Source organism: Podarcis filfolensis, assembly GCF_964270895.1.
Source record: "Podarcis filfolensis genome assembly, chromosome: 9".
Taxonomy (NCBI): domain Eukaryota; kingdom Metazoa; phylum Chordata; class Lepidosauria; order Squamata; family Lacertidae; genus Podarcis; species Podarcis filfolensis.
The window spans coordinates 2,774,107-2,787,506 of record NC_139610.1 but is presented as its reverse complement, the minus strand read 5'-3'; the positions used below and the strand labels follow the sequence as shown (position 1 = coordinate 2,787,506).

At 44.4% G+C, this 13,400-nt stretch overlaps 1 protein-coding gene and 1 long non-coding RNA gene across 2 annotated transcripts in view; one reads left to right on the top strand and one right to left on the bottom strand.

The window, feature by feature from the left end:
* LOC310770353 overlaps nt 1-13,400 on the bottom strand; it is a 571,729-nt gene that overhangs the window by 494,673 nt on the left and 63,656 nt on the right. The window lies entirely within an intron of this gene.
* LOC310770005 (TRPM8 channel-associated factor 2-like) lies at nt 4,293-12,859 on the top strand. The gene is made up of 8 exons (XM_083629843.1): nt 4,293-4,328; nt 4,435-5,086; nt 6,441-7,438; nt 8,250-8,344; nt 8,967-9,180; nt 10,155-10,394; nt 11,802-12,136; nt 12,530-12,859. Exons 2-8 carry the CDS (start codon nt 4,470-4,472, stop codon nt 12,779-12,781), a joined length of 2,751 nt encoding a protein of 916 aa, XP_083485969.1. The 5' UTR covers nt 4,293-4,328; nt 4,435-4,469; the 3' UTR covers nt 12,782-12,859.

Below are 13,400 nucleotides of genomic sequence, written 5' to 3'. Positions count from 1 at the left end.
CCAGAAAATATTTGAGCCCCCCCCCCCGTTAATGGGCATTGCCATTCAAATAATAATGATGTGTGCACACTGCATCTTGTGATCGGTTTTGAGGGTGGGGCTTCCTTGGGTCCATGGGCGTAGCTGCCCCCCATTAAGTACATAAATAAAAACCCTTAATTGAGATTCTGCCCTCCTAACATAAATGCTGACTGTGCCCATGCCTGCCTCCCCAATATTTTATTCAAGTTGGCACCCCTGATTGACTATAGTTACCTGTGCTGTTCACTGCTGCTGCTATTATTATTAATAATAAATTTGTATCCTGCCCTTCATCCAAAGTTTGCAGGGCAGTTCACAACATAAAAATGCAAAATGAGAACACAAAATGCATAATAAAACAAAGACAAAGACAAACCAATGATCTCTCCTCCCACAAACATATTTAAAAGGCCGTAGAATGTTAACCAGCCAAAGGCCTGGTTATAGAGAGACGTTTTTGCCTGGCACCTAAAGATGTAAGGAAGGAGCCAGGTGGGTCTCCCTTGGGACAGCATCCCACAAATGGGGAACCACTGCAGAAAAGGATTGCGGCCCATCTTATGCACCATCTGCTCGGGAATAAGTCCCACTTGTACTGCATTGTTTAGTGTGGCAGCACCTGCACTTTGGAACCCCCAGCCTATTACAATAAAGCACGTGCCTTTGCTAGACTCTTTTCAGGCATCTGCTGAAAGGATTCTTGTTTAGGCAAGCGTACCCAGATGCTTAGGAAGTTGAAGCAATTTTAATTTGTTTTAATATTTTAGCTTTTGTATGTTTTAAAGTAGGAACTGTTAATTTTTCTTGATTTTACTGCTGTGTTTTTTGTGGTTTTTTTTGGTTTTTTGTTTTGGTAAATCACTTTGCAGGTTTTTTAAAATAAATTTTATTAAATAAATAAACAATAAATATAAATAAAATAACACATGCCAAAACACAATCCATCCTGTAGATTTAAGTATCCGTCCACAGTTGCCGGCTTGTTATCGGAGGCCCAGAATCCACATTCCTTTGTAAGAAAATAGGACATAAAGTCAAACCATGTTTGCAGGCAATTAAAAAAAAATCTTCACCAGGTACCACCTGACCTTGCTACGCCACTGCCTGCGGGTGGCTAGCTCCGCCCAGCATGTGTGCCGCTCCAGGTGCCGGAGCAGCTAGCTCCGCCGCTGACTGCAACCTCTCGCCTGCCACGTTTCCTATTTGATGGGGCAAACAGACACATGGACACCTGGACAGGAGAAAAGAAAATGGGGAGCAGTTTCAGGAGTGAGGTGGCAATCCCTAATCCTCCAAATTTCCCCCTGTTGTTTTTTAGTTGAAAATAAACATCCCAGCCTACAACCAATTTTCAGCTGACTCTGAATACCTTTCTGGAGGCTTGGCTTTAAAGGAGAAGAGTAAAAACCCCAAATCTAGATAGCTCTTGGAAAGGCCCCAAATGTGACTTTCAAGATAATGAAATTGTGCACAGAATCCAAAGGAGTTCCCAGAATAGTACAGACCAGCTCAGGACAGAACACAAAGATTATCTGAGGTTATAGAAGATTATCAAGGGTTATTGGTAAACGGCTTAGAGGTTCTACAGTGGTACCTCGGGTTACAGACACTTCAGGTTACAGACTCCGATAACCCAGAAATAGTACCTCGGGTTAAGAACTTTGCTTCAGGATGAGAACAGAAATCGTGCAGCGGCGGCAGCAGGAGGCTCCAATAGCCAAAGTGGTGCTTCAGGCTAAGAACAGTTTCAGTTTAAGAATGGACCTCCAGAACGAATTAAGTTCTTAACCCAAGGTACCACTGTATTACTGTCGAGGGGTATGGACATTTTGTCAAATAAATAAAGGAGATAAGCACTGAAATTGGTTGCCACTAGGGATTTTCAAAATGGATAACTACAACAAGACTGGACACTGAGTCTCCAGTCCCCTTCCCATCTATGCTGTTCTCTCATGATACTTTTGCTGTTCAAACTAGAATCGCATTAGCTTTTTATATATTTATAAAGCAGGAGCATATGATTCAATAACGTACAAGAATTAAGAAATAAAGATAGTACAATTGAATAAAATTAAACTCACAGACACAAAAGACATATGTGGGTTGCTTCATTCACAATCACATCACTGAAAAATATTGTTGTTGTTGTTGTTGTTGTTGTTGTTGTTAGTGCTGGGGTAGTGATTTTTTTTAAAAAAAAGATTTGTTTTATTAATAAATATTAGCTTTTTTGACCACCAAGTCACACTGCTGACTCAAATTTAGCTTGTGGTCTCCTAAAACACATAGATTCCTCTTTATCCGTACTGCTGTCAAGCCAGGTGTCAGCAATCCTGTATTTGTACTTCTGGGTTGTTTTTTACTTTGGATCTCTGTTCCGTTTCAGTTTGTTAGTTTTGGCCCTGCTCTCTATCCAGGCAAGGCTATCTTGAATTCTCTTTTTGTTTTCTAAGCTGTTAGTTACACCACCCAGTTTGGTGTCATCTCCAAATCTGATGAGTATCCTCTCCACCCAAGTGATTTATAAAGGAGTTAAACCACACTGGACTCAAGAGAGAACCTTGGAGCACCCTTGCTTGTCACTTCTATCCAGGTTGACAAGGAAGCATTGATGGCCCCTATTTGGGCACAGCCCATCAGTCGGCTACAAATCCACCTAACAGTATCATTGTCTGGCCCACATTTTACCACTTTGCCAACAAAAATACCGCCCAAGACCTTATTGAAAAAGTCTTGCTGGAAACAAGTTTCATAAATTCATATTACCATTATAACAAAAAAACATTAATCAAGTCATAAGAAAAGCAATACTACCACTTCTGCTTAACCTTATTATATTTTTTCTAGGTTTCTTGCTTCATTTGGGTGAATTTTTCTTAAGAACAGGACTGTTATGAATTTAGGTCCCAAGGTGGCATGGATTGGCTAGATGCAGAGGAGCAGTGGGAGGCACCAGCCAGGAAAACCGCAGGGGAAGAAAGCTGAGTGCCAGGGAATTGGTGGTAGGATAGTGATGAGTGGCCAGAGGTAGAAGGAGCAGACTGCGAGCAGGAGATGTCAGAAGCAGAAGAGGTGACAGGCTTTGGTGAACAGGAAGAGGCTGCGGCAGAGCACAGTTCAGACTCTGAGGCAGAAGCGGGGCTGAAGACGAGTAGGCCTGGGAGACAGAGAGGCAGGCTGCTGAAGCCAGGGAGTCCTCCCCTCTTGCTGCGACCAACTGCCCTTGCCCCTGGTCTCCTAGAACAGGTGTAGGCAACCCACAGCAGCCCACAGGGGTTGTTTAACCGGCCCACGAGCTGCCCCCGAACCGAGCCGCCCGCTCAGCGAGTCCCTGCGCGATGTGCTAGACCAGCGCAGCACGGCATGAGGACTCACTTCCGCGGTGCCAGAAATTGTGTCTGTGCATGCTCAGATGCTGAAAATCGTGTCTGTGCAGACACCAGAAATAGCAGCCGTGCAATCTCTCTCTTGCACTGATCCAGCCCACGGAGGGATCTCCGCTGGAGTGAACTGGCCCAGGCGAGGTAAACCTTGCCGACCCCTGTCCTAGAACATGCGGAGAAAGCAAACGGGCAGAGCAAGTTGTGCACAGATGCAGCTTGAGACTTTGTTGGAAAGACCCTGGAGAGTCCTAGTGGGAACTGGGGAGGCAGGGATCTTCTATACTCACAACTGCTTCATCAGGGTGAGACCTCTGGGCCAGAGTTTTACTTTAAACTGAGCCATCCCCAGACTGCCTTTCAAATAGAGGGCTCCTACAAATAGAAGACAGTCTTCTCAAAAGTAAGACACACAGGCCCCTAGACCAGCACAGATACTTTCGTCTGTAAATTTTTTGACAGAAGGCATTGGCCAGACATGAATGGTCAGCAGAGTTTCACACAGATGTACTGACTGAGGAATACTAGGTGTGTTTACACAGAAGTAAGTCCCATTATATTCAACAGGTCTGACTCCCTAGTAGGTGTTGTTAGGGTTGCAGCTTTAGTAGGTAAGACAGGTGGGATCTAATTTCAAAAGGGGTTTGATTTTCCTTCTGCAATTCTGGACATGTTAATACAATAAACCACGGCTTTTTTATATTTAACCATTTCTAGGTACAGAAACAAGGAAAAGCTTAAAGGGGATTATAGTGCTGTTACTAACTTACTGACAGGTATTTAGCATGGGCTTCTGATTTGCCTAAAGCTACTCCCACACCCATTGTGTTCCCCCCACCCCACCCCCAAAAAAGCTAGCTGTTGGGTATAAAGGCACCCAAACTGTGTCACTGTGCACCGGCAGTTCTAGAGAGGAACTCAAGTTTGGTAAGATTTTGTACTCATTAATTTTTTTTATGGGGACGTATGGATGTAGCGGGGAGTTGCAGGTGCTAATTAGATGTGTTGCATTCTCTCTCTCTCTTTCTTTCAGCTCCATCATTCAACGATCCATTCCAAACATCTGACATGGATTTCAAAAATTCTTATGCAGCTCTAGTTAAGGGCGTTCCTTCTTTTGACTTTAGTGGGGGGTTCCAGCCTTGTGAGCTTCTGCTTACAGGAGATAAAGCTTTCCCTGTCCTTGTGAGTGCAAATGGGCAAGTGCTAATTGCTGCATCCCAGTACGGGAAGGGGCGCATGGTAGTTGTCTCCCATGAAGATGCCCTGAAAACTCCCCAGTTCTTGCCATTCATTAGAAATGTTTTGCAGTGGCTCAAGCCCTCCGGGGCATCACAGGTGGGTGTCCATGCAAGCTTGGATTCCCTCTCTCAAATGCTCCTCCGCGATGGTGTGAAAGTGCAGGCAGGGGCAGCGCTGGGGTCTTCCCTGGGAGTCTACTGCACAGATGCCTATGAGGAGGTGCACGCAGATGACCTTGTGCAGTTCGTGAAGAGCGGTGGGGGCCTGCTCATTGCAGGGCAGGCCTGGTACTGGGCAAGTCAACATGGCATGAAGAACGTGCTGCTTGGGTTTCCTGGCAACCAGGTGGCGAGTGTGGCTGGTGTGTACTTCACTGGCAACGTGGGAGGCAATGGGATCTTCCCTGTGTCCGCACAAATGCCGAGGATTCCACTTATCACCCAGTGAGTAAACCTCTTATCTGCATTTTTCATTTTAAAAAACCCTGTGCACGCACACACACACGTATACATACATACATACATATGCAAAACTTGTGACCAAACACAGGTAAGAATTGAAGTCTGCTTTGTGGTAGTGGTGGAGGCAATGAAAAAAGCAAGACTTCGCTGGCACACAGGGCAGCCTCCCATTCCATCCAGCAGAGCTTTCTCCTGCTGGCCGTAAGAGGTGATGTTAGGTGTCCATCAAAGTCTCACTTACTGTCACTTGTTTGCTAGGCACTGAGGATTAAATTGCTCATAATAGTTGTGATTCACATATTGCAGGGAGTTGGGATTATATTATTCTATACTTGTAGACACCAAGGTGCCTCTTTATCTGCCGTGCCAGTGAGTTCTCCCAGGGGAGGGGTTGTCAAAAAATATTGGCTAATGTGAACCAATGTCAGGGCTTAAAATGACCTGGGGGAAGTAGGAGTGCCCACAAATTGTGGATTTAAGCCTTTAGTTTAAAGGAATGGGGACAAAATGTTCCAGGGACAAAACCCAGGTTGCCTTTCCTTCCTTCTCTTTTCCCCCTGCAGGGTTTTAATTTCTCTTTATTGGATGTAGTTGAAGTATGGGGCTCCCCTGCATACAATAGGAGAAGCAGTCAGATGCTGCACAGGGTCCTCCACAAAAGGTGGACTTCCTCCAATCTCAGTTGTTGCTGGTGCAGAGCCTTCATGTTCTCTTCTGGGATGTAACGGAGAAGCCAAGGGATCTGACAGTGCTTGGATTTCAAACCTGTGTGAGAAAAGATTGCCAGGGATGTAAAACTCTCTCACACACACACCACCTTTGAGGTTCCCAGAAAAGTTCCCAGAGGTTTTTTCCCCTCCCAAAACCTACCTTGGGAGAAATGCGAATAAAAGACAAGTTACATACAAATTAGCCAGGCCAGCTCACCTGCCAGCCCATGTAAGGTACTGGTGGTCAGGATGAGCCCTGCGCCCGAAAGAATGATTTTGATAATCACTGAAGCCAAGTTTCCTCTTGCATCTTGCTGGCCATACAGCAAAAAGAGCAAATCACGCCAGTGGGGCGTACGCATCTCTTATTGGAAAAGGTCTGGCTCTTCTGGAACTGCCGCTGTAGAAGTCTAAGGAATTTGCTAGGGAAAATGCAAAGCAATGAATTCCAGCAGTAAATTACATATAAATCCTAGTGACAAAACTGCAATTTGTTGTATTTGAAAGTATATACTGTACGTGAAATTGTAAGAATCTCTTGAGATCCTTCAGAAAGGACAATAAGATGCTGTTTTGCCATATAGTGTTACTCCTCATGATAAGAATTGATATTGCTTTTCTTCCAGGCATGGATTAGATATCCAAAGTGATTTAACAGCTCTTCTTAGTGGAGTGAAGGAATTCAAGATTCAGGATGGTGTTCCATCTGAGCTGCTAATCCATGGAACCTTGGCATTTCCAGTTGCCATAGATGATGCCAACCAGTCGTTTCTTGCAGCTGCTCGTTATGGGAGGGGACGGGTTATCGTAAGTGCTCATGAAAACCTGTTTAGCACACCATCCATGAAACCTTTCGTCCTCAATGCAATCCGGTGGCTTAGTTCTGGGAAGGGAGGAAAGGTGGGGGTTGGAGATTATCTCCAGGACCTTTACTCCATGCTAGATCAAGCGAAGATCACATGTGAGCTAACAGACCTTAAAGATGGCCTCAGTGTGTACTGCTGCACAGCCTACTATGACACAGAGGTGGAAAAAATCCAAGAGTTTGTCTCTGAAGGAGGTGGACTCCTGATTGGCGGACAAGCCTGGTCAAGTGCTGCTGAAAATACTGGTTCCAGTATTATTACTGAGTTTCCAGGAAACAAAATACTGGAGAAATTTGGAATTGGGATCCTTGGAAACGACATCAGCTCATCTGATGAAATCTTCCCAGCTAGACCAGCCAGAGAAGTTGCTTTGGCCTATCACTTCCGGAAAGCCTTCTTCCAATTCCAGCAACACATTGAGAACCGCCAAGCTCTGAAGTCACCATATTCCTCATGGCTTAAGAAGCTAGGACAAGATTTGGTTACACTGATAAAGATCCCAGCTGCTGAATCCCCTACTATATTCTCTGTGCATGAAGATCTGATGGAGCTGATGAAGTCCAGGGGAATTCCTGAGATCAGTGCAAGCAACCCCATCAAATCCAGTTCAGAGGAGGCATTTTTTATCAAGCTGTCTTCAGAGCTCTACAACGTTTCCCCAGAATTCCAGAAGCTAGCGCCCAGCCTGAATCAACAGCATGGAGCAACTTACCCTATTTCCCCTCCTCAAACTATCAGAATAAATGGAAAGAATAATGGTAAGAAGTATTTTCGATTTTTCACTCAGCTCATTGCTTGATCTGCTGGCTTTAGCTATCTGAATACAGTATCTGACATCCTGAGAATTTGCCATAAGCTGGGAAGGGCCTTGTTGAAATATTGTCTCAGCCATAAAGTCATAGTGACCCTGAGCAAGGCAAAACTCAGTTCATTCCTCACCTGCAATATGTGTGAATAATTACTAATTACTGCTGAGCTGAAAGGTTAACACAACAAACTTTTGGATTGAAATAGGGGTGCAAGGTGAACGGTGTTCTGAAAACCATTTCTCATTTGGCTCCTGATTGTGGGACTTCTGGGAATGACGTAACTGGAGCTTCATGCTGCCGTCTAATAGGGATGTTTTGTTTGTATACTCAGGACCTCTCTTTACAACAAACCACAGGCTATTTAGAATATGTAAATATGCAGATATGTTCTCTGGGAAAGATGGTAACTAACTGAATTCTAATAAAGTCCAGCTTCCTGAAGCTTTGTTCTGGCGATAAGCGCCACCAAACCCAGAGAGAATTACTTCTGAACAACGTTGGGGCCGTGCAGGAGCAGCACAGACGCCGTTTTGGAGAAATGGTGGAATCAGAGCCAAAGAAATTGGCATCCTCCTGTTGCTTACAAGACATTCCAAGGATTATATAGTAAAATTTCTAGTTAACCTATACAAAGTTTGAAGTCTTGGACTCAGTGGGAAAGTATTTTTGAAAAGGAAAGCTAACTAAACTGTTTTATTTGTACCGAACAACTTTTGACTGATTTATACTCTGTGTTTCAACTGCTTTGACCTCTTTGCAGGAAATGAAGTATGGAGAAGCACGGGCCTCTATGTCCCCCCAATGAAAACAGCCAGCTTGCTATTTCCCTACAATGCCATCAGTGCTAAATTACAGGTGCTAACCAACTTGCAATAACTTCAGCTGAATTGCAAACAACAGACTCTGTATTGTTTTTACTATATGGTTCAGATCAGATCTACTTTGGGGGCTGGAATTTTTTGTGAAATTATTGTGTCAGAAGACACAATAGGTACCTCTAGCATGCTATACCTTGCATTCTTCCACTTTCTGTTTGTTGAAGACAATCATTGAGAGCATAGGAGCCAACTCCTAGGGGCTGAGAGGTCTTTGCCCCCCCAAAAAAATATTTAAGGGTGCCAGGCTTCCCCCAAGTTGATAGGCATTGCCATACAAATGGTGTGCATGCTCCACATCATTCCCTGATCCCCCCCCCAATATTGGCACTCCTGATTGAGAGGACTGACCCTGATCTGTAAGACCTGGGAATAAGGCTTACCTGGGAATAAATCCCAATTAAACTCGCTGCTGAGTAGACAATCAATGTACTGCATGGAAATGGATTCTTTCTATCTTTGGATCTTTCTAACTTAGTATCAACACATCTGTTTCAAGATGGGAGTCATGTCAAAGGGACACAGCAGACCAAACAGTGTTGAATGGCCCGTTGTCTTTTGTGGCAAAGTCTGATTTGAAGCATCACACTTCCTTTCTCTAGGTGCAGATTGGTTGTCATTCGGATGACTTAAGTGATGCTGAGGAGCTGAAACGTGCTCCTGTAGTGACAAGGAGGTTTGAAGTTAAGGCTCAGAGCGTGGAAGTCTCCAGCCTGTGGGGTGGCCTCTTATACATTGTTGTGCCAGAGAAGTCATCAGTGGGCCTGATCTCAGTTACCATCAAAGGAGCGGTCCAGGCACCTTATTACAAACATGGTAAGAAGGAAAGTACACACCTACGGGTTGTGCAGAAGTCTCAGTGGCACTTATTTCTGAGTAGACTTGCATAGGGATGCCCTGGAAATGTTCTTTGAACTATGGGAAATGGATCTGAATTCAGACGTAAGGGAATTGGCAAGCTGGTAGGAGCCCCACTGCATTCTGGGAGCTCCGCAGAGCACAGCAGGTGCACACAGTCCGATGCTGCCAGTTTCTTGCCTGGTGCTGCTCATAGAAAAACAAATCTTGCAGATACTGCCCCCTCTAGACTTTCCTACCTCTTTGGCCATTCTTCTTAGAGGAAGAGAGATAAAGTAATATGATACAATTTTTAAAAAGTACTTTTGAATATGTTCAGAGTGCCATAGCCTCACTATTGCACCATTTCAGCCTGTCCCCCACCCCACCCGACACATTAATCCTTAACAAACAGTGTGTGGGGCAGGCCTGGAGTGTGGGTTGGTTCTTCTGTTCCACCACCAAGCCACATTCTCATGCGCTATACCTGATCATGTGTGATTGTTTTCACCTTTGTTGTAATATCTGAGCAAACTTTGTGCAACTCCTGTAACCATAACGGATCTCCAAAGGACCAGCTGCCATGTCTAAATTCTGTTGGTGTTTCCAAGAACTGCTCCTCTCTTTGAAGCCACTTGTGAACACTTTGCAGCTCCTCCTATCATTGCAATGAACCTGACATCCATTGCTACCTTCAGCCTGAAGTGCCACCTGGCCTGTACTTTGAAAGGATGGTGGAATCAGCTGAAGCACTCCAGGACTTGTGAATCCCCTTCTTTCCATGAATGGATGCAAATACTGCTAATGAGTGTTATCTGTAGTTTCTTTTTTAGAGACTGGTTATTTTTTTCTTTTAAATGAACTTGCCTAATTACTTGGTGTTATCTGCATAATGGAAAAGTACGCAATGTGTTTTTCCAAAATAAACATCTCCCTTTAAAATATTTCACTAGGTGAAACCAGCACATCTGCCTGGCAGAACACTATCCGCCACTTTCCTGCTCCCTGGGCTGAGCTAGAAACCACAAACGTTATTTTGACAGTGCCAGCAGACAATGTGCGGACAATGGACAATCCTGGGGTTCTTCTCACCATCTGGGACAACATGATGAAGGCAGTGGCCAAGTTAGCATCCGTCCCTCCTGTTTTCCCCAGGCCAGAGAGAATTGTGGCAGATGTTCAAATATCAGTTGGCAAGTACAATATTTAAAAATTCATACATATGTGGCTGAAAGTGGCATTTTGCACAATGCAGCAGTTTTTAGACAAGTGCAACTCATCCTAGAAAAGCAGTCCAGAGGGCACTGATGTGCTGGAAACTTAAGCTAGCTAGTTATTTAGCCATTTCACTCTCCTGACTTACCCCTGAAGATTTCTGGGAGTTGTAGTCTGAAGAGCCAGGCATGCATAAGAGGAATTTGGCATTCTACCAGACTCCCTTGGATCTGTGCCACCCGTTTCACATCCTAGGGCTTGGCAGTGAGCAATCTACATGTATCGCCCTGTGAGAGTACAGTTATAGCTTCCCTTAGGTCAAGGGTACGGGTCTTTTTTGGATCTACAAGTCAGATCCTTAGTAAGATTGGCCAGTTTTGATGGGTGAGTGGAGCCACCTGTCAAATCACCAGCTGTCACAAAGATGTCCACTCTTTTGATGCTTTGAAGTCCCAAAGTTGGAGGGGAAAATGGAGAGGAGGAAGATACTCCTAAGCAGGAGTATCAGCCCAGTCACCTTCCCAATGACAAAGGATTTGCATTGAAACTGCTGCCAAAACCAGGGGCATACGCCTCCATTTCAGCAAGAGGGAGGAAAACCTTGAATAATTGAAACCATCAACTGACATCATACTCTCCATCACAGTGACATCAGCTGATTGACAGATGGGTTGTTTTCTTAATGGTCTTGTGGGCCAAACTGGCTGGCCAAGATTGTCCCACAGGCCAGGCAACTCCACACCACTGCCTTAGGTCCTCCTTGCCCAAAGGTCTTTCATGTCATTCTCCCTCAGACCACATGAACCTTTTTGCTATACAAAAGCCTGTTTGCTATACGAACACTTCTTTTCACAAAAGTTGGTTTCCCACAAGCATCTAGTTGGCCACTGTGAGAACAAGGTGCTGGACTAGGTCTCTTCTGATTTTCTTTAGTTGTCAAAGTGTTCCGTTATAATGGGGCATAGCCTGAGGCCATATGATACAACCACATTACTAAAACTAAGCAAGTTTGGATTGGGTCAAGTGCTTTGGTAGGAAGGAGGCTAGGAACCACGATGGAAGATAGAAGAGAATTCAGTCTTCTGTCCTACTCTCAAAAGGCAATGCACACAGGCCAATGCACAAATCCTAAACATGGCTGGCTTGGTGCCTTAGCCAATGCCTGCTCTGCCCCAACAACATTTAAGCACATCGATCTGAGTAGTTTCCTCATGTTTCCCAACAGACAACATCACCTAACCAGAAAGCCATTTGTGTTGCCATGGTTTCCAAAGGATGGCCCTCAACTGCATGCTTAGACTATGTTTTATCTACAGCTGGTTCCTTGGCATTCAGCTCCTAAGGGTCTATTTTGTGTGTCTTTCTCCTCACTCACCGCTCCTTAGGTTGGATGCATGCTGGCTACCCAATCATGCTTCACTTGGTGTCAGTGCAAGAGATGATAGATGTGCAGTCCATACATGCCAATGGCCTATGGGGCCCCATTCATGAGCTAGGGCACAACCAGCAGCAGGCCGGATGGGATTTTCCACCTCACACCACTGAAGCCACCTGCAATCTATGGTCTGTCTATGTAAATGAGACTGTCCTGAACACCCCAAGAGAAAGGGCCCATGAGGAACTTCTGCCGGAGCTCAGAAAGAAAAGGATTGAAAATTACATTAAAAATGGCCAGCTAAAGGACTTTGAGCTGTTTACTGCACTGGAACCATATTTGCAGGTAAAATGCAATAAAAGTATATTAACATTCCATGCCTGGTTTCTGTGGGAATCGAAGGCTGTGGCTATGGGAGAAGCAAGAACCTCTTGGGCTGTTAATGCTATGACCGCCACCATTGTAGGCTCAGGTTGTATATATGTGTAAATGAACCCTATATCATAAAAACAGCACAGTCTCCATTGTCCCTCATTCTGAGGAAACATGAACCTTGGGTAAGTGCCTGGAACCCCTGGAATCTTGCACCACTCAGAGATTGGGGTGGCATGCAACAAAATATTAGACAAAAAGGGCATTCTGAGCATAGCTTATGGGAACCTCTTCCTTGCTTTGTACACAGAAGCCATTATGAAGTACTTAAGAAAGGGACTGAATACACTTTTTTCTGATTTTCAGCTGCAGGAGGCATTTGGATGGGAGCCCTACATGCGCATTTTTGCTGAGTACCAAAAAATGACCCAAATCCCAGAAGACAACGAGTCCAAGATGAATCTGTGGGCAGAAAAGTTCTCCCAGCAAGTGAAGAGAGATCTAGCCCCCTTCTTTCAAGCCTGGAAGTGGCCTATTAAGAAAGAGCTTTCTCAGAAGCTGGCCAGAACCTTTCCCCCATGGGCAGAGAATCCAATGAAGCAGTATGTGTCTCCATGAGGAATCAGAAGAGCTTGGATCTGAATTGGTGAATCTGAATGACACAGGAAAATGGGATGAATCTGAATGACACAATTAAATGGGATGAATCTGAATGACACAATTAAATGGGATGAATCCGAATGACACAATTAAACTGAATCAACTTCAAGATGAAGTCCGCTTAAAATTGCTTGCTGCTGGTTTGGGTTTGATGATTTGCCTAATGCTTTTTTATGATTAGTGCCTCTTTCCTGTTACGGGTCCTATAGTATAGCTATGATACATAATAAAAGTGGAAATGATTATGAAGTCACCTGGCTGTCTCCATCTCCTTTTATGGGTGTTCTTTATACAGCACTGTTTTCTGCATTGTGTCTACATAAACTCATAATCTGGCAGCTAGCTAACATATCAGGGAACAATCTGGTCCATATTTTCATGCATGAATCTTAAAGCAGCTCTTGCTTTCTGGAGCAAACACCTTACAATTCCACCTCCTGCCTTGGCTTTATTATCCAAGACAAAATATTAACATAAATAGCACAATACTCTCAAACTGTATTGTGGGTGGCAATAGTCTTTTTATGGCTTAGCAGAATGAAAGGACAATCCAATCAGCTGATTTCAGTATTTTTAT